Source organism: Bombina bombina, chromosome 3, assembly GCF_027579735.1.
Source record: "Bombina bombina isolate aBomBom1 chromosome 3, aBomBom1.pri, whole genome shotgun sequence".
In the NCBI taxonomy this organism is placed as follows: Eukaryota; Metazoa; Chordata; class Amphibia; order Anura; family Bombinatoridae; genus Bombina; species Bombina bombina.
In genome coordinates, this window is record NC_069501.1 from 511,308,134 (window position 1) to 511,331,297 (window position 23,164).

General features: G+C 41.9%; 1 protein-coding gene across 1 annotated transcript in view; it reads right to left on the reverse strand.

Annotated features, from left to right (window-relative positions):
* PPIL1 (peptidylprolyl isomerase like 1) overlaps positions 1-22,492 on the reverse strand; it is a 29,280-nt gene extending 6,788 nt beyond the window's left edge. The window contains exons 1-2 of the mRNA XM_053706912.1: positions 22,345-22,492; positions 22,104-22,258 (exon numbers count right to left, since the gene is read on the reverse strand). Of these exons, the coding sequence (XP_053562887.1) occupies positions 22,104-22,258; positions 22,345-22,400 (211 nt within the window). The 5' untranslated portion in view covers positions 22,401-22,492. The remainder of the gene's footprint in view (positions 1-22,103; positions 22,259-22,344) is intronic.
* Positions 22,493-23,164: the final 672 nt, after the last annotated feature.

Genomic DNA, 23,164 nt, shown 5'->3' on the forward strand with positions numbered 1-23,164 from the left:
GGACCCATAACATGGAAGCTTGGCATTCTGTCGAGATGCCATTAGATCCAATTCCGGTGTGCCCCATTGTCGAGTTAATGATGCAAACACCTCCGAATGGAGTTCCCACTCCCCCGGATGAAAAGTCTGACGACTTAGAAAATCTGCTTCCCAGTTCTCTACTCCTGGGATATAGATTGCTGATAGATGGCAAGAGTGATTCTCCGCCAATCGGATCATCGATAGAGAACTCCTTGTTCCCCCCGATGATTGATATATGCTACAGTCAGCGCCAACTGAGGCCACGCCTGAAGCGCGTTGAATATTGCTCTCAGTTCCAGAATATTGATTGGTAATTGAGACTCCATCGGAGTCCAAGTTCCCTGAGCCTTCAGGGAATTCCAGACTGCACCCCAGCCTAAGAGGCTGGTGTCCGTTGTCACTATAACCCATGATGGCCTGCGGAAGCACATTCCCTGGGACAGATGATCCTGTGACAACCACCAAAGAAGAGATTCTCTGGTCTCTTGATCCAGATTTATCCGAGGAGATAAATTTGCATAATCCCCATTCCACTGTCTGAGCATGCACAGCTGCAGTGGTCTGAGATGAAAGCGAGCAAACGGGACGATGTCCATCGCTGCTACCATTAATCCAATGACTTCCATACACTGAGCCACTGATGGCCGAGGAATGGACTGAAGATTCTATGCTGCCTTTGAGTTGCATAAATGTTAGAAGAAAACACCCAGGAGAACAGTAACACCCTTATTAAATATAGGACTACTGCTTACCCTGTTCCCACTATAAGGAACCAAATCAGCCAGTTCTGATATATTAAATCTCCTCAGAAGAAAAAGGCTGAAAACATACCTCAAATGCTGCTGCATGAGACTGTCCTCCACACTGAAGAATTTCCCCATATTACCTTCAGATCTGTGGGAACCATAATTGATCTTAGTAACTGCTGCTAAGATAATCAATTTCAGGGGGAAGTCTTCTTCCATATCCCCCCTAAATCAAATAGTACTCACCGGTACCATTTAAAATAAAAAAACATCTTGATTGAAGAAATTAAAACCATCATTTTATCACCACTATCACTTTACCCTTCCTATTACTAGCATAGGCAAAGAGAATGACTGGGGGGAGGAGTCAAGGGAGGAGCTATATAACAGCTCTGCTGTGGTGCTCTTTGCCACTTCCTGTTAGCAGGAGGATTATATCCCACAAGTACTCATCATATCTTTGTAAAAGAAATTATATATATAAAAAAAAAATTTAAGTAGACACCCCAAGCCATTGATCTAGACCCATTTTGGTATAATTCCATGCCACCATTTCACCACCAAATGCTATAAAAAAAATAATAACTTTCAAATACTTTGGATTTCTCATTAAGAAGGTATACGTATTGCTTGGGTAATCATAGCACAAATTATTGTAAAAGCGTCTCTGGGACCCCTTTGTTCAGAAATGGCAGACATGCATCGTTTTGCCATTGGTTTTTAGTAAATTAGAAGGTCGCTAACTGCAGATGTGTACCAGACTTATTTCGAGCAGTGAAGGGTTTAATCATGGAATATAGTAAAGTTAATTTTAGCTTTAGTGTAGAGATTATACTCCAACCATGGCTCCCTACCGTATCCCTCCCAAACAGCTCTCTTCCTTGCCTCCCGCCCCCCACTGGTCACTACCACCTAAGGTACTGGCAGACAGTCTGCCAATGTAAAACCTCCCAAACTAGTGTCGCCATCTCTTAGGTATAGGCAGCTGTCTGCCAAAAATTGTGTGATATTTTTTTTTTATTCTAATTTTTCTGTAGTGTAGTGGCCTCCCCACCTCTCCCCTCCAAGCAATCTTTTTACTCTAGGGGAATAGAGGTGCCTTAAGATTATATAAAATTAAATGTCACCTTTAAATTGTAAAAGGGAGGATTGTGGACTCTCTTTGCCAGGAAGGGATAATTTATCATCAGGTAAACATAAATTTTGTTTTCTTTCCAACGGCATGGAGAGTCCACGATTCCATTTAATTACTATTGGGAAACCAATACCTAAGCCAGAGAGGACAGGGAGGGAGAATTAAAAGCAGGCGGACCTAATGTGAAGGCACCACCACTTGAACCACCTTTCTCTCCAAAAGAAACCTACGCTGAGGCCAAAGATCAAGATTGATAAAATAAAAATAAAGGGCAAGCCAGGGCTTCGTTCATAAGGGCCCAGGACTACTAGATATCTCCAGAAGAGAAAGCTGTAATCCATTAGGTGGCAGCTGTCCAGTTGACCATAAGTCAAATGAAAAACAGCCCTCAGACAAAAAGAAAGTAGTCACAGAATGTCTAAACTCCTATATGAACCTCATCCAGAGAGAAACTAAAGTAAGGCTCCAGGAAGGAGCAAAAGATTGTTCAGGTCCCCCTTCATGCAAAAGCAGAAGTTTCACCTGTGTTCCAACCCACAACCTTCTGCCTCAGTATCAGTGGAACTAACCACTACACCTCATCATCCAAACCGAAAGGGTAGAGATCTGTCCTAATAGAGAACTATTGGACAACCCCTCTCCAAGTCCTCTAGGAGAAAAAAAACCTTGTTACAAGGAAAACCTAGACACTCAAATTAGAGAGACAGGAGTGCCAGACCTAGAGACACTTCTGCCGTGTCCCTGATGTATTCGCCTAGACCAGAGAGAAACTGCCTATCTGAAAAACTCTCTAAGAGAGGACTAATTCGCCACACATCTCAGGAAGAAGTGCCCCCACCCCTGGAAAAAACACCTGTCTGATCAGACAGTCTGCTTCCCAGCCGTCTACTCTTGAATAAGGATGGCTTAAAAAAGGGACAATCTAAGAACTCTGACCCCTGAAGAATGCAAGGGGCTCCCCTTATCAGTCCTACTTATTCCTTGAGGACTGATGTAAGCCACCAAAATTATGTTAATTGAATTGGGAACTGAGGAAAAAAAAAAATGGACAGAGCTTAATAGAAAGCCCCGCTACTAGAGTTGTGGATAGCTCCCAATTCCAGCATATTTCTTAGAAAAATACCAGAGCTCTTAAGGAGTCCCAAATAGATCCACAGCCTAAGAGGCTGGAATCAGAAACACCATCTCCCATAATGGTCTAAAGAGTCATGCATGAAGAGTCTATTAATACAGTTCCGATAACGCCTTTCAAAAGGACAGAGCATACATAGTTGGATATGTCCCAATGGAAAAGCAAACTGAATAATGCCCATGCAGGTACACATGAGACCCCAGGAGGCAGAACTTTTTTTCACTTTCTGCGATGAGATTTTTTTAGTGAAAATTTTTCTGAAGGTCATTTTTAAATTAAAATTAATTTTAAATTTGTCAGTTACACTAAAGCACCAGTTCAATTGCAACGTGTTAGTTTAATGTAGAATAAGCAATATTTAAAGTTTTATAATATAGTGCAGTAGTTGAAAATTGCATTGCAAATTAGCTGCAGACATAGTCTAACATAGAAGTAGTAATAAAAAAGGTGCATTATTCATACAAATGTCTTCATGGCTCACCACAGCAGTGCAGTGTTGTTGACTTTAACTGAATCACCATGGTCTCTTCATGTCATGCATACCCCCACCTGCATATAAATATCACCATGGTCTCTTCATGCATACCCCCCCCCTGCATATCATATCACCCTGGTCTCTCTCTTCATGCATTGCATACCCCCCTGTAAGTATATGAGATATATATATATATATATTAGGGATGCACCGAAATGAAAATTCTAGACCGAAACCGAAAATGCAGGATGCCCTTGGCCGAAAACCGAAAATGACTTTTTCCACCAAATTATTTTAAATGTTTTTTTTCTATAATTTTATTATTAATATAAGACTTTTTATTATATATATTATATATCAGCCCTCAGTTTACGCCGGGGTTATGTTCCAGAAGGAATGGTTGTAAATCGAAACCGTTGTAAATTGAAAACCAGTTTATAATGTAAGTCAATGGGAAGTGAGGGAGTTAGATTCCAGGCTCCTCTGAAAATTGGCATAAGTAACACCTAATACATTATTTTTAAAGCTTTGAAATGAAGACTTTAAATGCTAAACAGCATTATAAACCTAATAAAATAATCACACAACACAGAATATATAATTAAACTAAGTTAAATTAACAAAAACATTTGCTAAACAGCATTATAAACCTAATAAAATAAACACACAACACAGAATTTACTTGCATTTTTCTGCAAACAGTTCTTTCTATGCATTCCAATCTGGACTTATTTATAGACAGGAAAAGCTTGTTCCTTTGCAAGCTACTCAATAGCTCAGGTCTGGTTAAACTGATTAATTTCAGCTTGCTTGGCTTGCATATCTTTGCTGCAACACAGACAGCTCCACCTACTGACTATTATATATATATATATATATATATATATATATATATATATATATATATATATATATATATATATATATATATATATATATATATATATATATATATATATATATATATATATATATATATATATATATATATATATATATATATATATATATATATACACACATATACATATACATATACACACACCATACTTTTGAACATTTGACACAATCCTAAATCAGCAGGCAGCAAGAGCTTAAGAATTAAGACACAGTACTGAGGCACACAGAGGAATGCAGGAGATGGTATTACAAGTGTACTGCTTGTGGATTGTAGCCAAAACAATTACAGTTCTGTCAGTGTGCAAACGGCTCCTACATGGGATTCACTCTTATCTGGCAAACCGCTCGTTGTGCAGTTCTCAGGAGGAGGTGGTGACAGCTGCTTGTAAAGACACCATGCTGCAGCCCGCTCTGTTTACACAGTAGTCTCCTAATCTTGCAGTGTCAGGTGAAATTTATGACACTTGCAACGGATCCTCTGGTCAGTGAATGTGTGAAAGGCTCATATGTATATTTACCCTTATCTGGATCCCTGTCTAATCGTGACTTTATTTGAAAAAGCAGCTCATCCTGCAGGACTCAATGAGCTGCTTTTTGAAATAAAATCAGTTAGACAGGGAGCCAGATAAGGGTAAATATACGTATTAGCCTTTCACTCACTGACCGGAGGATCCACAAGTAACTATATGGCTGGCTCTACACAGGCAAGTGTCATAAAAGTCAGACACTGCAAGTTCCTTCTCACACTCTGCCGCACTTATCTGTCTGCCAGGAGATGATTTCGTGGGGCATAGGGGTTAATTTAATTTTACATAGAAGATGCAATTTTCGGCCAGTTTTCCCCTCCTTCGTCCGAAATGGGATAGGCCCATTTTTGGCCGTCAATTTCGGTGGGTGGATATATATGTGGATATATATATATATATATATATATATATATATATATATATATATATATATATATATATATATATATATATATATATATATATATATATATATATATATATATATATATATATATATATATATATATATATATATATATATATATATATATATATAATCACCATGGTCTCTCTACGTTATCTGAGTTTAGCGAACAGTCCGTGTCTCATACCTTAGCACCTTGCCACAGCCTACAGTACCATCTTGTTGCAACTGAAGCCTGTTTTAGGGTTGCCGTTTAGGAGGGATCTGTGGGGGGGGGGGGGGGGAATGGATTCAGGGGGCCCCAGCATCCTCAGATCTGAGGGATCCCCCTCCGGACTTGTGAGCGCAGCCCAAAGACAGGACAGGCTCCTAAACTTCCCAACAAATGAAGCAGATGAGGGAACTGAGCACTCTGTGTCCCTCCTACAGTGCCGGAGAGAGGAGGAGAGTAGGGAGTGTTAGAGGATTCGGAATACCATTTATTTTTAGCATACTCTGTCTGTACTGAGTGGACAGTCTGGGGCAGGCAGGCACGCACGTAGTTAATATAATAATATATGTTAAGAGGCTCAGGCTGGGGATGAAAGGGGGGCATCTCACATGTACTGCATGCTTTCAAAACAGACTTCGGAACGGCAATATTACAAAATAAAATTCTTGAAAAGCCAGAAATGAAAACCAGAATTTGTTACTGCCGTTCCGAAGTCTGTTTTGAAAGCACGCAGTACATGTGAGATGCCCCCCTTTCATCCCCAGCCTGAGCCTCTTAACATATATTATTATATTAACTACGTGCATGCCTGCCTGCCCCAGACTGTCCACTCAGTACAGACAGAGTATGCTAAAAATAAATGGTATTCCGAATCCTCTAACACTCCCTGCTCTCCTCCTCTCTCCGGCACTGTAGGAGGGACACAGAGTGCTCAGTTCCCTCATCTGCTTCATTTGTTGGGAAGTTTAGGAGCCTGTCCTGTCTTTGGGCTGCGCTCACAAGTCCGGAGGGGGATCCCTCAGGTCTGAGGATGCTGGGGCCCCCTGAATCAATTTCCCCCGACAGATCCCTCCTAACTGGCAGCCCTAAAACTGGCTTCAGTTGCAACAAGATGGTACTGCAGGCTGTGAGCCTCTTAACATTATGAACTATGTGTCTGCCTGCCCCAGTGCCCACTCAGTGAAAACACGATTCAATCAACACACTAATCAATAATACAGAATTAGTGCACTCACTGCCCAAGTCAACACCAACCACAGAGTTTTAAACAGCTGCTGCAGTAATAGAAAAGCTAGTACACTTACCTCGCAGTTGCAGACAGTCACAGAGTTCTGGCGGGTAAAAGTAACATTGATACATTTTAGATGCAATATTAATTTCAGGAGCAGAGCAGCCTTTAGCCAATAATTGCAAAGTACTGCACTAAAAATTTGCCGATTGTCAACTTGAAAGCACTGCACTGGCCAGGAAAAAATAAAAATCCGTTCTTTTTCTGCAGGCAGGCTCCAGTTTCTGCGATGAGATCGCAGATCGCACTATGTTCTGCCTTGGGGCATGAGACCAAATTCCATCAAGCACTACGACACTGAAGGGTGTGCTGATGATTGAAGAGAGACAAGCAGAGAGAACACTGGATCTTCTCCTGTTACTGAGAAACACATTTGCAATAAAGCCGAAGGCCATATAGACCTACATAGATAGAGCAAAGCTGACAGGGTGTTTAAAAACAAAAATGTATGCTTACCTGATAAATGTATTTATTTCTTGACACAAGTCCACGGATCATCATCAATTACTATTGGGAATATCACTCCTGGCCAGCAGGAGGAGGCAAAGAGCATCACAGCAAAGCTGTTAAGTATCATTTCCCTACCCACAACCCCCAGTCATTCTCTTTGCCTGCGGTGCAAGGAGGAGGTGAAGTTTTCGGTGTCTGAAGATATTGAATTTCTTTTACTTCAAGCAAGATTTTATTATTTTGAATGACAGAGTAGGTTTACTCTGAACTTCTCAAGTCCTTGGTGTAGCCGTTCTCCACGTTAGTGTCTTCAGTAGGGCAGTGTTGGCTCCAGAGCAGTAAGGAACTTGTAAGGTAGCCCTTGCTGTGTTTTCCTAACATGTTTGCTACCCTAAGTGTGAAAGGCCAGAGTAGGTTTTACTCTGTCTTTTCTTGTTTCCTCAGGTCTCTGTGAGGAATGGCATCCTCTCATGCCGGGTGAACTGTCCTCCTGCCGGACAGCTGAATATATAGGTATGTGCCTTTTTGTCTTCTGGGGCTAGGAGGCTGGCACTGCAGGGATTCAGCCCTATCTGTATTTAATTTGGGACACAAATACCTTAAGGACATTTTCTGGCAGTGAGCAGGCACTTTTAATGTGAATGGGGAGATTTATGCGTTAATCTACTTCAGGATAGAAGGGGTTAACTATCTTGTGGTTCAGATCATTTATATAATAATTATCTAACCCTTATGTATATGAATGCTTTTGACACGTTAAGTCTTGTCAGTTCATATTCCTACGTGTTTTGAATTAGAGGAGAATGAGGGGACAGTTAAAATCTGTAATACGATTTTATGTCTGTATTGCCTATGGGAGAGTTTGCTTCCTTCTGGCATCCGTTTTAAGGTATGATTTACAATCCGTAGGTGCAGGAAATAGAACTGCGTTTGTTATTCCCTTATGGTGGATGAAGCGCGCTTCATCTTTTTGCAATTTTTTATCCCGCCTCCTTCTCAGATGGAGCGGCACCATTTTTTTTAACTTTGAGCCTCTAAGGGTACTAAGTACACTAATAAATATATGTGATACATAGGACAAGACACGAGGAGAGAGACAATAGCAGGATCATCTCAATATGAGAGAGAGATAATATGGAGTACATCTACATAATATAGGTAACATCTTAGAGTCCTAAGATCACTAAGAAATATATATATATATGCTACATAAGTCAAGCTATGATAAGGACTTTAGCAGAAATCACCTCAATAGGAGGACGATTATAATATTGCATAAATAAAAAGAGAGAAGCGCACAACCTGGGAACGAACAATAGCATAATAGCTTGTTCTATGGCTAGTTACCACCCAAGAAGCAGCCTCTTTTTGCTCAACATGTGCCTTTCACAGAGAAGAACTTTCCTGAAGCATATCAGTCTGATCCGGACTTCACAGTACAGTCCAGCCCCGAAATACCAGGCAATCCCTCTCTGAACGATAGAAACCGCAAAACCCCAGACGTACGTTTCGGCCTATTGTGGGCCTAGTCTGAGGTGCAGCCATATCCCTCTAGGCACATTGAGCAACTGGATTCCCCATGTCTGGATTCCCGATTCTGAAAAGCCCCGCTTGGATAAAATTAAGCGTTAAATCTCCAAGCAGTTAGCTTCAGAGAAACTAGATTTGGGTGAAGGAAGGGCCCTTGAATTAGAAGGTCCTTCCTCAACGGAAGTCTCCAAGGTGGCAGAAATGACATGTCCACCAGATCTGCATACCAAATCCTGCAAGGCCAAGCCGGTGCAATGAGAATCACAGAGGCCCTCTCCTGCTTGATTCGAGCAATGACACGAGGAAGAAGAGCAAACTGAGGAAATAGGTATGCTAGACTAAAGGTCCAAGGTACCGCCAGGGCTTCTATCAGTACCGCCTGAGGGTCCCTGGACCTCGACCCATACCTCGGAAGCTTGGCATTCTGTCGAGATGCCATGAGATCCAATTCCGGCTGACCCCATTTGAGAATCAGGCTGGAAAACACTTTCGGATGGAGTTCCCACTCCCCTGGATGAAAGGTCTGCCTGCTCAGGAAGTCCGCCTCCCAGTTGTCCACCCCTGGGATGTGGATCCCCGACAGACAGCAAGAGTGGGTTTCCGCCCACTGAATTATTTTGGTTACCTCTGTCATCGCTAAGGAACTCCTCGTTCCTCCCTGATGATTGATTTAAGTCACTGAAGTTGTGTTGTCCGACTGGAACCTGAGAAACTTGGCCGAGGCTAACTGGGGCCAGGCCAGAAGAGTATTGAAGATCGCACTCAGCTCCAGAATGTTTATAGGTAGAACAGACTCTGACTGAGTCCAAACTCCCTGAGCCTTTAGGGAGCGCCAGACTGCTCCCCATCCTAGAAGGCTGGAGTCTGTTGTCAATCACCCCAAGATGGTCTGCGAAAGCAGGTTCCCTGGGAAAGATGATCCAGAGACAACCACCATTGAAGAGAATCCCTCGTCTCCTGCTCCAGTAGTATTCGAGGAGACAAGTCTGCATAATCTCCGTTCCATTGCCTGAGCATGTTTAGCTGCAGAGGTCTGAGGTGGAGCCGAGCAAACAGGATGATATCCATTGCCGCCACAATCAGCACGATTACCTTCATACACTGAGCCACTGATGGCCGAGGAGTGGACTGCAGAGCTAGACAAGTATCGAAAATCTTTGATTTCCTGTCAGAAAAATCTTCATTGATAGGGAATCTATTATTGTTCCTAAGAAAGATAGCCTTGTATTTGGAACTAAGGAGCTCTTTTCCAAATTTACCTTCCAACTGTGAGATTGCAGGAAGGAAAACATTTACGTGTGGGATCTCGTTTGTTGTAAGGATGGTGCCTGGAACAGGATGTCGTCCAGATAGGGCGCCAATGCAATGCCTCGTAACTGAAGCACCGCCAACAGTGATCCCAAAACTTTTGAGAAAAATCTGGGAGCTCTGGCAAGACCGAAGGGAAGAGCCACGAATTGGAAGTGTTTGTCTAGAAAGGCAAACCTCAGAAACTTGTGATGATCCTTCTGAATAGGAACATGCAGGTATGCAACCTTTAAATCCACTGTTGTAAATTGACCCTCCTGGACCAAAGGGAGAATGGAACGAATAGTTTCCATCTAGAAGGACGGTACTCTGAGGAATTTGTTTAGACTCGAGATCTAAAATTGGTCTGAAGGTTCCCTCTTTTTTGGGAACCACGAACAGATTGGAATAAAATACCAGACCCTCTTCCTGTGTCGGAACAGGAACTATCACTCCCAGGTCGGAGAGGTCTCTTACAGTGTAATAACGCCTCTCTTTTTGTCTGGTCTACAGATAATCTTGAAAGCAGAAACCTGCCTCTGGGAGGAAAACCTTTGAACTCTAGTTTGTATCCCTGTGACACTATGTCTACTGCCCAGGGATCCAGGACATCTCGAACCCAAGCCTAAGCGAAGAAGGAAAGTCTGCCCCCTACAAGATACGGTCCCAGATCGGGGGCATGGCCTTCATGCTGTCTTTGATTCAATAGCAGGCTTCTTGGATTGTTTACCCTTATTCCAAGACTGACTGGGTCTCCATGAAGTTTTAGACTGTTTCTGCTTGGAAGCAGAAGAGGAAGAATTTCCCTTGAAATTTCAAAAGGAACGAAAATTGCTCTGATGTCCCTTTTGGTTGTTTCTCTTATCCTGCGGGAGAAGATGACCCTTACCTCCCGTAATATCAGAGATTATTTCCGTCAAGCCAGGTCCAAACAAGGTCTTCCCCTTGTAAGGAATCGCTAAAAGCTTAGACTTAGAGGATACATCTGCAGACCAAGGCTATAACCATAAGGCTCTGCGAGCTAGAACAGAGAAACCTGAAATCTTTGCTCCCAGTTCGATAACTTTAAGGGAAGCCCCCGCAATAAAGGAATTAGCTAATTTAAGAGCTTTTATCCTATCCTGGATCTCATCCAGGGGAGTTTGTCCTAATAGCATCAGACAACGCATCAAACCAATATGCTGCCACACTGGTGACGGTAGCAATGCACACAGCTGGTTGCATAACTATCCTCTATGGGCATAGTAGTTCTCTTAGCAAGAGTGGAAACCGCTCCTTCCACCTTGGGAACTGTTTGCCAAGCCTCCTTGACAGAGTCGGCTATGGGGAACATCTTTTTACATATAGGAGATGGAGAAAAAGGGAAACCCGGTCTCTCCCACTCCTTAGTAATGGTTTCAGAAGCTCGGTTTGGTACCGGAAAAACATCTATTGAGGAAGGGACCTCAAAATATTTGTTAAGCTTACTGGATTTCTTAGGATTAATAACGATCGTGGAGTCGTTGTCGTCCAATGTAGCTAAAACCTCCTTTAGTAGCAGAGGTGTTCTAGCTTAAACCTGAAGAATATCACTTCAGTATCAGTAAGAGGGATTACACTGTCAGAATCTGAAATTTCACCTTCAGATGCCATTACTGTATCCCCCTCCTCAGACTTCTGGGAGGGGGCATCCGCAATAGCAACAACTGCGTTAGAAACCTTGCTTACTGAATCTCTGATTTTCCTCTTACGTTTTCCCTGCAACATTGGAAAAGCAGACAACGCATCTGAAACTGCAGAAGACCCGAGAGAAGTAATGTCTTGTAAAGTAACCCCCAGAAGGAGATATGAAGCACAGGGCACTGCATGTGAGGGCGGTAAAATTTGGAACGCTTGTGGAGAAAGCTGCGGCATAAATTGAACATTGTCATTGGATTCCTGAACAACATCCTCTTTTGAAAAGGTTGCCTCAGAAAAAAAGTCTATCCCTCAATGCATGAGGAACAGAAAGGGATTGGAGGTTCCACATTGGCATCAAAACAAAGAACAAGGTGACACCTTGTAAGGCCTCTTGGTCCATTCTGATTCACAAACAAAAAATTTTTTCATAAAAAGTATAAATGTTAAGAAAATCAAAGCATACAAAAAAAAAAAAAAAAGTTACTGTCCCTTTAAAATTTTAAACGGTAACTTTTTTTCTTTAACTTATTTATTAAAGCTAGACAGGACAGAAGTCTTAACTAACACTGCAGAGCACCTCTACAGGTGCCTACCTGACCGTTGAACCCTCTGAGCAGGAGCCGTTCCCACACTGACAGATCCGGAACTCGCAACAGCAGTAGAAGACCGTCTGACTAAACGCGCATATTGTGAGATGCTTAATAGAAACCAGCATAAGAACTTCACCTTCCGTTGTTAGGAAGTGAGAGGAAAAAGGTGCGCAACACAATTGCCGCCTCCTCTTGTACCGCCCATCGTGGGCGTGGCCAATACAAAGATCTTCTGGTCGGACCATTTGTTAAGTAAACGCCGGGAGATGTAAACACCGCCAAATTAATTACCTGCCCCAGTGCCTGCATCTATGCTGTCCCCATAATGTCTCCTGAGTACAAAGGAGAATGTATGCCAAAATATAAAGTGCCCAACTTTAATAAAGGCTTCCTTACATGTCCCTCTTATGAAATAAGGTGCCCAACTTTTTCTGAGTTCTGTTAATCCCAGAAATTTAAAAGTCAGCACTTACCTCATATTCTGCCTGACAGCAAGGCAGCTCCCAGGTTTGAGAGGTCATCTCCCTCACATGGACCTGCAACAAAAAAAAAAAAAAAAGAAAGGACCGAGTAAGATCTCTCAGTTTTTCAGAGTTAGGGCAGCATCAGGATGGGAGGCGCAGTGAGAAAGAAGTTATGTCCCAAAAGTTCCCATTGCTCTAAAGCCACCACTGCTCTACTGGAGAGACTGATATGGACTACGGCTACACCCCAGGACAAAAGCAGCACAATCTTGTACTACTTTAAAAAATAATAAACTCTTGACATAGGCAAAGAGAATGACTGGGTTGGAAGGGAAGGGAGGTGATATTTAAAAAAAAAAAGGAAATTAATGCTTACCTGATAAATTTATTTCTTTTACGATACGATGAGTCCACGGATTTCATCCTTACTTGTGGGATATCACCTCCTGGTCAGCAGGAGGAGGCAAAGAGCACCACAGCAGAGCTGTATATATAGCTCCTCCCTTCCCTCCCACTACAGTCATTCGACCGAAATTAGGAAGAGAAAGGAAAAGCCAAGGTGCAGAGGTGACTGAAGTTTAGCAAAAATAAAAAGACCTGTCTTGTAAAAACAGGGTGGGCCGTGGACTCATCGTATCGTAAAAGAAATAAATTTATCAGGTAAGCATAAATTTCCGTTTCTTTTACAAGATACGATGAGTCCACGGATTTCATCCTTAATTGTGGGATACAATACCAAAGCTACAGTACACGGATGAAACGGGAGGGACAAGACAGGGAACCTAAACGGAAGGCACCACTGCTTGAAGAACTTTCCTGCCAAAAACAGCCTCAGACGAGGCAAAAGTATCAAATTTGTAAAATTTGGAAAAAGTGTGAAGAGACGACCAAGTTGCAGCTTTGCAAATCTGTTCAACAGAAGCATCATTTTTGAATGCCCATGAGGAAGCCACAGCTCTAGTGGAATGAGCCGTAATTCGTGTAGGAGGCTGCTGTTCAGCAGTCTCATATGCAAACCGGATGATACTCTTCAGCCAAAATGAGAGGTAGCCGTAGCTTTCTGACCCCTACGCTTCCCACAAAATACAATGAACAGGGAAGATGATTGACGAAATCCTTAGTTGCCTGTAAGTAAAACTTTAAAGCACGGACCACATCCAAAGTATGTAACAGCCACTCCTTCTTAGGAGGATTAGGACACAAGGAAGGAACAACAACAAGTTCCTGATTAATGTTCTTATTAGAAACAACCTTAGGAAGAAAACCAGGTATGGTACGCAACACCACCTTATCGGAATGCAAAATAAGATGAGGAGAATCACATCGTAATGCGGAAAGCTCAGAAACTCTGCGAGCAGAAGAAATAGCAATCAAAGATAAAACTTTCCAAGATAATAACCATGCTCAGTCAGTGGATTGGAGTTTAACAAATTTTTAAGAACGAAATTCAAACTCCAAGAAGGAACAATTGGTCCAAACACGGCCTGAGTCAAGTCAGAGCCTGACAAAAAGATAGAACATCTGGAACGTCTGCCAGAAGCTTGTGTAGCAAAATAGACAAAGCAGAAATCTGTCTCTTTAAGGAACTTGCTGACAACCCTTTCTCCAATCCTTCTTGGAGAAGAGACAAAAACCTGGGAATCCTAACCCTACTCCATGAGTAGCCCCTGGATTCGCACCAGTTCCAGGAACAGGCTAACATGCCTGAAACAAGGTAACAATGACCGAATCAGAAAACCCTCGCTTGGAGAAATTTAATCATTCAATCTCCAAGCCAATAGCTGTAGAGAAACTAGATTCGGATGATGGAAAGGTCCCAGAATGAGAAAGTCATCAATGGGAGTTTCCACGGTGGCTGAGATGACATGTCCACCAGATCGGCAACCCAAGTCCTGCGAGACAATGCAGGATCGATGAGAATCACCCAGGTAAGGAGAGCAAATGGAGGGAGTGTTCCCTCCATTTGCTCTCCTTACCCGGGTGATCTATCAGCTCGGACTGGGGACCCCTGGACCGGGATCCGTATCTCGCAAGTTTGGCATTCTGACGAGACGACATATGATCCAACTCCGGTCTGCCCCATCCGAGAATCAGGTTGGCAAATACCTCCGGATGAAGTTCCCATTCTCCCGGACGAAAAGTCCGTCTGCTCAGAAAATCTGACTCCCAGTTTTCCACACCTGGAAGTGGATCGCCGACAGAAAAACAAGAGTGAGCCTCCGCCCACTGAATTATAATGGCTACTTCTGTCATTGCTAAGGAACTCTTGTTCCTCCCTGATAATTGATGCCCGACCAGAATCTGATGTACTTGGCCGCAGCCAACTGAGACCAAGCCTGAAGAGCATTGAATATTGCTCTCAACTCTAGGAAATTGATGGAAAGTAGAGACACCGTTCGAGTCCATACCCCCTGAGCCCTCAGAGAGTTCCAGACTGCTCCCCATCCTATCAGGCAGGCATCCGTTGTCACTATCACCCATGAGGGTCTGCAGAAGCATGTCCCCTGGGATAGATGATCCAGGGACAACCACCATAGAAGAGTCCCTTGCTCTCTGGTCTAGATCCATTCGAGGAAACAAATTTGTTAAACTCCAATCCACTGACTGAGCATGGTTATAGATGAAACCGAGCAAAAGCAATGAAGTCCATTGCCGCTACCATCAATCCAATTACCTCCATGCATTGAGCCACTGACGGCCGAGGAGTTGTCTGAAAAAAAACTCGGTATGTGTTCAGAATTGTTAATTTACTGACCTCTGTCAAAAAGATTTTCATGGACATAAAGTCGATTAGAGGTCCCAAGAAAGGAACCATTGTCTTTTCTAGGTTTACCTTCCTCAGTAAAGATAAAAACAAATGTCGGTATGAGACTTTGCTAGCTGATAAGAAGCCTGGATCAGAATATCGTCCAGATAAGGCGCCTGCCCCGCGGCCTTAGAACCGCCAGCAGAGACCCCAGAACCCTTAGAAAATTCTGGGTGCCGTGACCAGACCGAAAGTAAGAGTCAAAAACTGAAAATGTACGTCTGTGGATAAGAACATGAAGATATGGAACATGAAGATATGCATGTTTTAGATCCACGGTAGACATAAATTGACCCTCCTGGATCAATAGAAGAATGGTACGAATAGCTTCCATCTTGAAAGATGGAACTCTGAGAAACTTGTGTAGACTCTTGAGACCTAAGATAGATCTGAAAATCCCCTCTTTTGTGGGAAGCACAAACAGATTTGAATACAACCCCTGTCCCTGCTCCTGAATTGGAACGGGACAAATTACTCTCATTAAGGATAGGTCTCTTACACAGCGTAAGAACGCCTCTCTCAATTTTCTACAGACAATGGAGAAAGAAGAAACCTTCCTCTGGGAGGTCAATTTCCGAATTCCAGCTTGTATCCCTGAGATACTATCTCTAATGCCCAGGGATTCAGACATCCCATATCCAAGCTTGGATGAAGAAAGACAGTCTGCCCTTCATGCTGACTTGCCCTTGGTCCAAGACAGGTGTGGTCTCCTGGTGGATATGGCTTGCGAATTGACACCTTCCTGTTTAGAAGAAGAGAACGGGGGGTTTCCCTTAAAAATTCGAAAGGCACGAAAATCACTCTATCAACCCCTCTGATTGTATCTTTTTATCCTGAGGGAGGGAATGACCCTTACCTCCCATGATGTCAGAAATAATCTCCTGCAGGTCAGGCCCAAACAGGGTCCCTCCCCTGTAAGGAATAGTCAAAATCTAAGATTTAGATGATACATCCGCAGACCAAGATTCTTGGTCGGCACTTTGGTAATCTGCCGAGAGGCATCCGTAACAAAGAAATTAGCCAATTTAAGAGCTTTAATTCTGTCCTGTATCTCTCCAAAGAAGTCTCAGACATAAGAGATTCTACCAGGGCAGCAAACCAATATGCAGCCGCAGACTTAACCGTGACAATGCAGGCCGCCAGTTGCAAAGACAACTGATGAACATAAAAACCTCTTAAGTAGACCCTCTAATTTCCCTAGGGTCTTGAAGGCACGAGTATCCTCAAAAGGGATAGTAGTTCATTTAGCCAAGGTGGAAATAGCTCCTTTCACCCTAGGAACTGTCTGCTAAGAATCCCTGATAGCATCCGCTATAGCATACACCCCCCTGCAACAGTAGAAGGAAGGAATGGAAAATTTTAAAACAGCTTGCTAGCACACATAAAAGGTGCAAAATAGCTGCAGTCCTTCCGCTTGCTAGACAGTTAAGCTAACCATTACGTTACTACAGCTGGCTGTGTTTTAGAGAGGAGCGCACCGTTCCTGGAGGTACTGCAATGGTCAATGCATGGAGTCCTGTGAAGGGGAAAATCAGCTGCTGCTGGATTCAAACTCCCCACCCTCCGATTGCTAGGAGGCTTAGCTAACCAACGGACCCCTAGAAACTTTCCGTCATAAAAAAAAAAGAAAAAAAAAATGTTTTAAGATAATTAACACAAAAAAAACCATTACTGTCACTTTAAATTCACTTATTTCTGTGTCAGAAATATCCAAGTAACATGTGAACCTTGCTGGTAAGACAATGCAATTAACACTAAAGCAACCATGTCTTGTGCACGCCATCCATAAAAAATGGCAAGGAACCGCAGAGCAACGCATGTGGGCCAAAATAACTATGCTATCAGTGCACTTGTTCCATTTTAAGCACAAAGCTGTAACATACTTTAAACAGCTAAAATGCATCAAAGAAAAGGAACCCCACAAAAAAAACGGTACTATTACATTAAATGCAAAAATAACATTTTTTGTAGTCCCTTCAGGACGTGATGGATGAATTAACATATAAACATCCAGAATACATTGAACAAAATCAACCTATAAAGACGCTACCGTCTCTTTAAATGTGTCAAATACCTCACATTTGTAATTTAACAGTAGAGAAAGTAAACATATGGTGTAGGGCTTCTTATACAACTACATGTGCAACTAAAAGTAGGGTGGTACTGTGCCTTTAAATAGGAAACCAAAACGAGCATTATCATACTATAAATTGCTACAGTCGTTCCTCCTAGATGGCCAACGTAAGGGAGTTAAAAAGTCTAACTCCTTTACCACTCTGCCACTGTTCCTTTCAACCACAGACAGCAGACAACGACCCCTGCAAATTTTTAATAAACACACACAAGCCTCTGCTGAATTAACCACAGCAGATGAAAACACCACACATTTCTTCACAACATATGTATTGTCTGTCACAACGTTAACCGGGACTGAAATACAAAAAGGCGCGCAAACTGTCCTGGAGCGACAAAGCGTAGCCTTTCTCCGCCCATCGTGGGCGTATTAAACTAACTCTCAGGCTGAGTAAAATGGAGTCGTCAGAAAGACCTACGCACCAAGGCTCTGCCCATTGTGGGCGTGGGGTGCTTAAACTCCCGGGCAGCAAAAAAAGTAAAAATATAGTCGTCCCCATAGCACTGAATATTGCTTTCTGAGCAAATAAAGGCTTCATGTAATCGCTCCAGATTAACATTAAAAACTGTCATTTGGAGGGTAGAGTAACGCTAGCAAGTGTGCAAAAACATAATAAAGCTAGACATTGACCGGACTGCAACTGTATTAAAACAATGCTTTTTAGACAGTAAAATAAAGCTGTCCGTTTTCCAGTCCCAGCCATTAAAACAGTACTCTCCCAAAAAGACCAGTGTCTCAGCACAATAAGAGCCTTTTATCACAGCCCTTTGTGTATGAACTGTCGTGCTTACTTTGTTCTGAGAGGATGTGTCCCAAGAAATAAGAAAGTTAGCACTTACCTGGAACGCTGTGCGACAGCATGGCAGTCCAGGAGGTGTTCAGAGGTCCTCTCCCTCCCATAGCCCTGTTGACAAAGATCAGCTTGAGTTAAAAGTGCTTAGGCTATCTAGATTGGGGCAGCAAACATGTATAGGAGGCGCAGTGAGAATTATGTCCCACCAGTTCCTATAACTTCAAAGCCACCAAATGCTTCTCTTTTTATACTGAAGAGACTGATCTGGTCTAGGCTACACCCCAGCACAAAGTAGCACTCAGTGGCACTACTTTAAAAAATAAACTCTTGATTGAAAATTCTAAACTAACACCTCACTTTACCTCTTCCTATCGCTAACACAGGCAAAGAGAATGACTGGATTGGGAGGGAAGGGAGGAGAAAATATATATATATATATATATATATCTGCTGTGGTGCTCTTTGCCTCCTCCTGCTGACCAGAAGGCAATAGCCCACAAGGATGAAATCCATGGACTCATTGGAATATTGTGCATTCTGACCACAGCCTCCCTTTTCTATTATGGGACCACCTAGAGTGAGCTTTAGAAAATCAAGATCTGTTCAGGACATTCTTGTTAAAGTGGATCCTACTGGATGCTACAAAAAAAAAAAAAAAATGGCTTAACCTTCCGAAGTGGGGTTGCTATAAGTGTCTAGGATGTACGACCTGTAATGATTTGAGTACCAAAAAATTTTTTGAACACCCTCATACTAATCAAAAATTTACAGTCAAACACAGGGTGACCTGTACCACTGAATACGTTGTGTATCTCATCCATTGTCCAACTATAATATTAGGGTTTGCCTTTAATGCCATTTCCTTTATATTGTATTTATTAAATGCCTTCCAGTAATGTAAATATATATTGCTATGTGATTAGATGCTATTCTTTGTTTCAACACTCTCTCTTGTCTCCACTACTTTGTCTGCTTTTTTTCTGTACATGCATCCTTTGTATATTAATGGCAACCGCTAAGTCTTATATTGTGTTGCCGTATTTGTTTTGTTTAGGAAGCATCATCCGGCTCCCATGGCAACCTTTGGCACTGTAACTCAGTGCAGATGGGCGGGCCTGCTAGCTCCAGATCTTACGCTCTGGTTAGAAGAGGGACGCGACTACCGGTTACCATGACAACCTCCGGACCTGCGCAGTGGTGCTGGGAGGTCGCCATGGTTGCTTCCGGTTTCGTTGCTTGCACTTGGAGGGTAAGTTTATTTCACTGTTTAGTTGGTTTTTAACATGGTCTGAGGACGGGGCTAATTACCCCGAAACTTTACTATTTGTATTAAATTACTATACTGCAAGACCCGGAGAGTGCATCCTTTCTCCTGCCTTATTGTTTACTTTTGATGCACCTCGGGCAAATTACCTATAGTGATAGTGTGTGCAGAACTCTGGGGGTGTGTGGGTATATATATATATATATATATATATATATATATATATATATATATATATATATATATATATATATATATATAAAATTGTGTGTGTACTTATTTGTTGTATTTATTTGTTTTGTAATTCCCCTATGGTTCTTGCACCCACTCCTGTCTGGGGTTAACTGCGAAAGAGAGAGAAAAAAAAAAAAAAAAAAGAGAAAGAAAGAGAAAGAGAGAGAAAGAGAGAGAAAGAGAGAGAAAGAGAGAGAAAGAGAGAGAAAGAGAGAGAAAGAGAGAGAAAGAGAGAGAAAGAGAGAGAAAGAGAGAGAAAGAGAGAGAAAGAGAGAGAAAGAAAGAGAGAGAAAGAAAGAGAGAGAAAGAAAGAGAGAGAAAGAAAGAGAGAGAAAGAGAGAGAAAGAAAGAGAGAGAAAGAAAGAGAGAGAAAGAAAGAGAGAGAAAGAAAGAGAGAGAAAGAAAGAGAGAGAAAGAAAGAGAGAGAAAGAAAGAGAGAGAAAGAAAGAGAGAGAAAGAAAGAGAGAGAAAGAAAGAGAGAGAAAGAAAGAGAGAGAAAGAAAGAGAGAGAAAGAAAGAGAGAGAAAGAAAGAGAGAGAAAGAAAGAGAGAGAAAGAGAGAGAAAGAAAGAGAGAGAAAGAAAGAGAAAAAGAGAGAGAAAAAGAGAGAGAAAAAGAGAGAAAGAGAGAGAAAAAGAGAGAAAGAGAGAGAAAAAGAGAGAGAAAGAGAGAGAAAGAGAGAGAAAAAGAGAGAAAAAGAGAGAGAAAAAGAGAGAGAGAGAGAAAAAGAGAGAGAGAGAAAAAAAGAGAGAAAGAGGGAAAAAGAGAGAAAGAGGGAAAAAGAGAGAGAAAGAGGGAAAAAGAGAGAGAAAGAGAAAAAAAGAGAGAGAGAGAGAAAAAAAGAGAGAGAGAGAGAAAAAAAGAGAAAGAGGGAAAAAGAGAGAAAGAGGGAAAAAGAGAGAAAGAGGGAAAAAGAGAGAAAGAGGGAAAAAGAGAGAAAGAGGGAAAAAGAGAGAAAGAGGGAAAAAGAGAGAAAGAGAGAGAAAAGAGAGAGAAAAAGAGAGAAAAGAGAGAGAAAAAGAGAGAGAAAAGAGAGAGAAAAGAGAGAGAAAAGAGAGAGAAAGAGAGAGAAAGAGAGAGAAAAGAGAGAGAAAGAGAGAGAAAAGAGAGAGAGAGAGAGAAAAGAGAGAGAGAGAGAGAAAAGAGAGAGAGAGAGAGAAAAGAGAGAGAGAGAGAGAAAAGAGAGAGAGAGAGAGAAAAGAGAGAGAGAGAGAAAAGAGAGAGAGAGAGAAAAGAGAGAGAGAGAGAGAAAAGAGAGAGAGAGAGAGAAAAGAGAGAGAGAGAGAGAAAAGAGAGAGAGAGAGAAAAGAGAGAAAAGAGAGAAAAGAGAGAAAAGAGAGAAAAGAGAGAAAAGAGAGAAAAAAGAGAGAAAAGAGAGAAAAAAGAGAGAAAAGAGAGAAAAAAGAGAGAGAGAGAAAAGAGAGAGAGAGAGAGAAAAGAGAGAGAGAGAGAGAAAAGAGAGAGAGAGAGAAAAGAGAGAGAGAGAGAAAAGAGAGAGAGAGAGAAAAGAGAGAGAGAGAGAAAAGAGAGAGAGAAAGAGAAAAGAGAGAGAGAGAGAAAAGAGAGAGAGAGAAAGAGAAAAGAGAGAGAGAGAGAGAAAAGAGAGATAGAGAGAGAAAAGAGAGAGAGAGAGAGAATAGAGAGAGAGAGAGACGAAAGAGAGAGAGAGAGAGAAAAGAGAGAGAGAGAGAGAAAAGAGAGAGAGAGAGAGAAAAGAGAGAGAGAGAGAAAAGAGAGAGAGAGAGAAAAGAGAGAGAGAGAAAAGAGAGAGAGAGAGAGAGAAAAGAGAGAGAGAGAGAGAAAAGAGAGAGAGAAAAGAGAGAGAGAAAAGAGAGAGAGAAAAGAGAGAGAGAGAGAGAAAAGAGAGAGAGAGAGAAAAGAGAGAGAGAGAGAAAAGAGAGAGAGAGAAAAGAGAGAAAAGAGAGAGAGAGAAAAGAGAGAGAAAAGAGAGAGAAGTCGTCATCCTCCCCTTCTTATATGTTGGCTGTCTAGTATATTTGTGAGGGACAGATGGAAACCCTAGGTGTAGCATAAAACATGTGGATTTGAAACAATATTTCTATAGACATTTGCTAGTGAAATCAGAACGGTTTTCAAAATTTGCTACGAAACGATTATGCAGATGATATAACTTTAACCTGGCCGTAATAAACTGATCATGGGAATACTATAAACTAATTTACTATACTGTAGTCATCTTCCCTCTCCACTTTTATACAGAGAACGATTTATCATATCCCGATCGGTATGAACTAAGTAAGGAATACTAACCAGTTCCTGTGGGATCCCCTCCTTGCACCATAAAGTCCTTAATTATGCGGTGAAACTTGGTCCCATTATAATAGCCTCTTCTGGCCAGTTCTGCGAAGTTCCTGCAAGTCCTGGGCGCGTGAAGCCAGTACAGCTCCAACACAACCGAACCCATGCTGCGGATAAAAAAAAAAAAAAAAAAAAGACATAACAGTGACATCATCGCTATCAGAATGTATCTGTATAAGTTAAGTATCCTCACCTAGTCTCCAAATATATGTGCGACGGCTGCCAACTATCAGGTGGTATTCCCGCCATACCATGCAGTAAGCCCCCCTTGGCAGTGGCACATAAATAAAAATAACTAGGAAGTCACGTGAGCTTAGGTTTGGAACGCAACATTATGCGTTCCAAGTCTCCATTCTGACATTAAATCAATCAGTACTTCGCACACGTCAACGTTACGTTTCCCAATCGCAAAGTTTGAGACTAGGTCTTGGTACTTAGGTTTTATTATTGTTATATTACTGAAATAACTACACGAGTCACGTTTTAATTTTACCCTTGTTTATAGCCGAGGCCGTGGTTTAGTACGAATGTTTGACTAAGATGCGTTTGGGTAGATAAAATGTCAGCGACCATGGTCACCACAGCGTTTCGTCAATCAGATGCATTCTAAGTATTGGATTTAGATCATTCAATGTTATAAAGCTAAATCATATACTGTTAATTTATCGTTTTGACCCTGTCAACACCTATAAGGAAGGGAACAAGACTTTTTGCAATGTCAGATCTAGATCCAATGCTAATGTACCTCCTGCCCCCAGGGGTTAGGTTCTGTATAGGGATTAGGGAATAGAGTTGACCCCTAACTGTGACAGAGTAGATCAGAATGACAGACCTTGATGCCATACAGCAGGGATGTGCAGTCATGGAAGCATATGGGGCAAAACACCTTTTAACCCCTTAATGACCGGACCATTTTTCAATTTTCTTACCCTTAATGACAATGGCTATTTTTACATTTTTGCAGAGTTTGTGTTTAGCTGTAATTTCCCTCTTACTCATTTACTGTACCCACA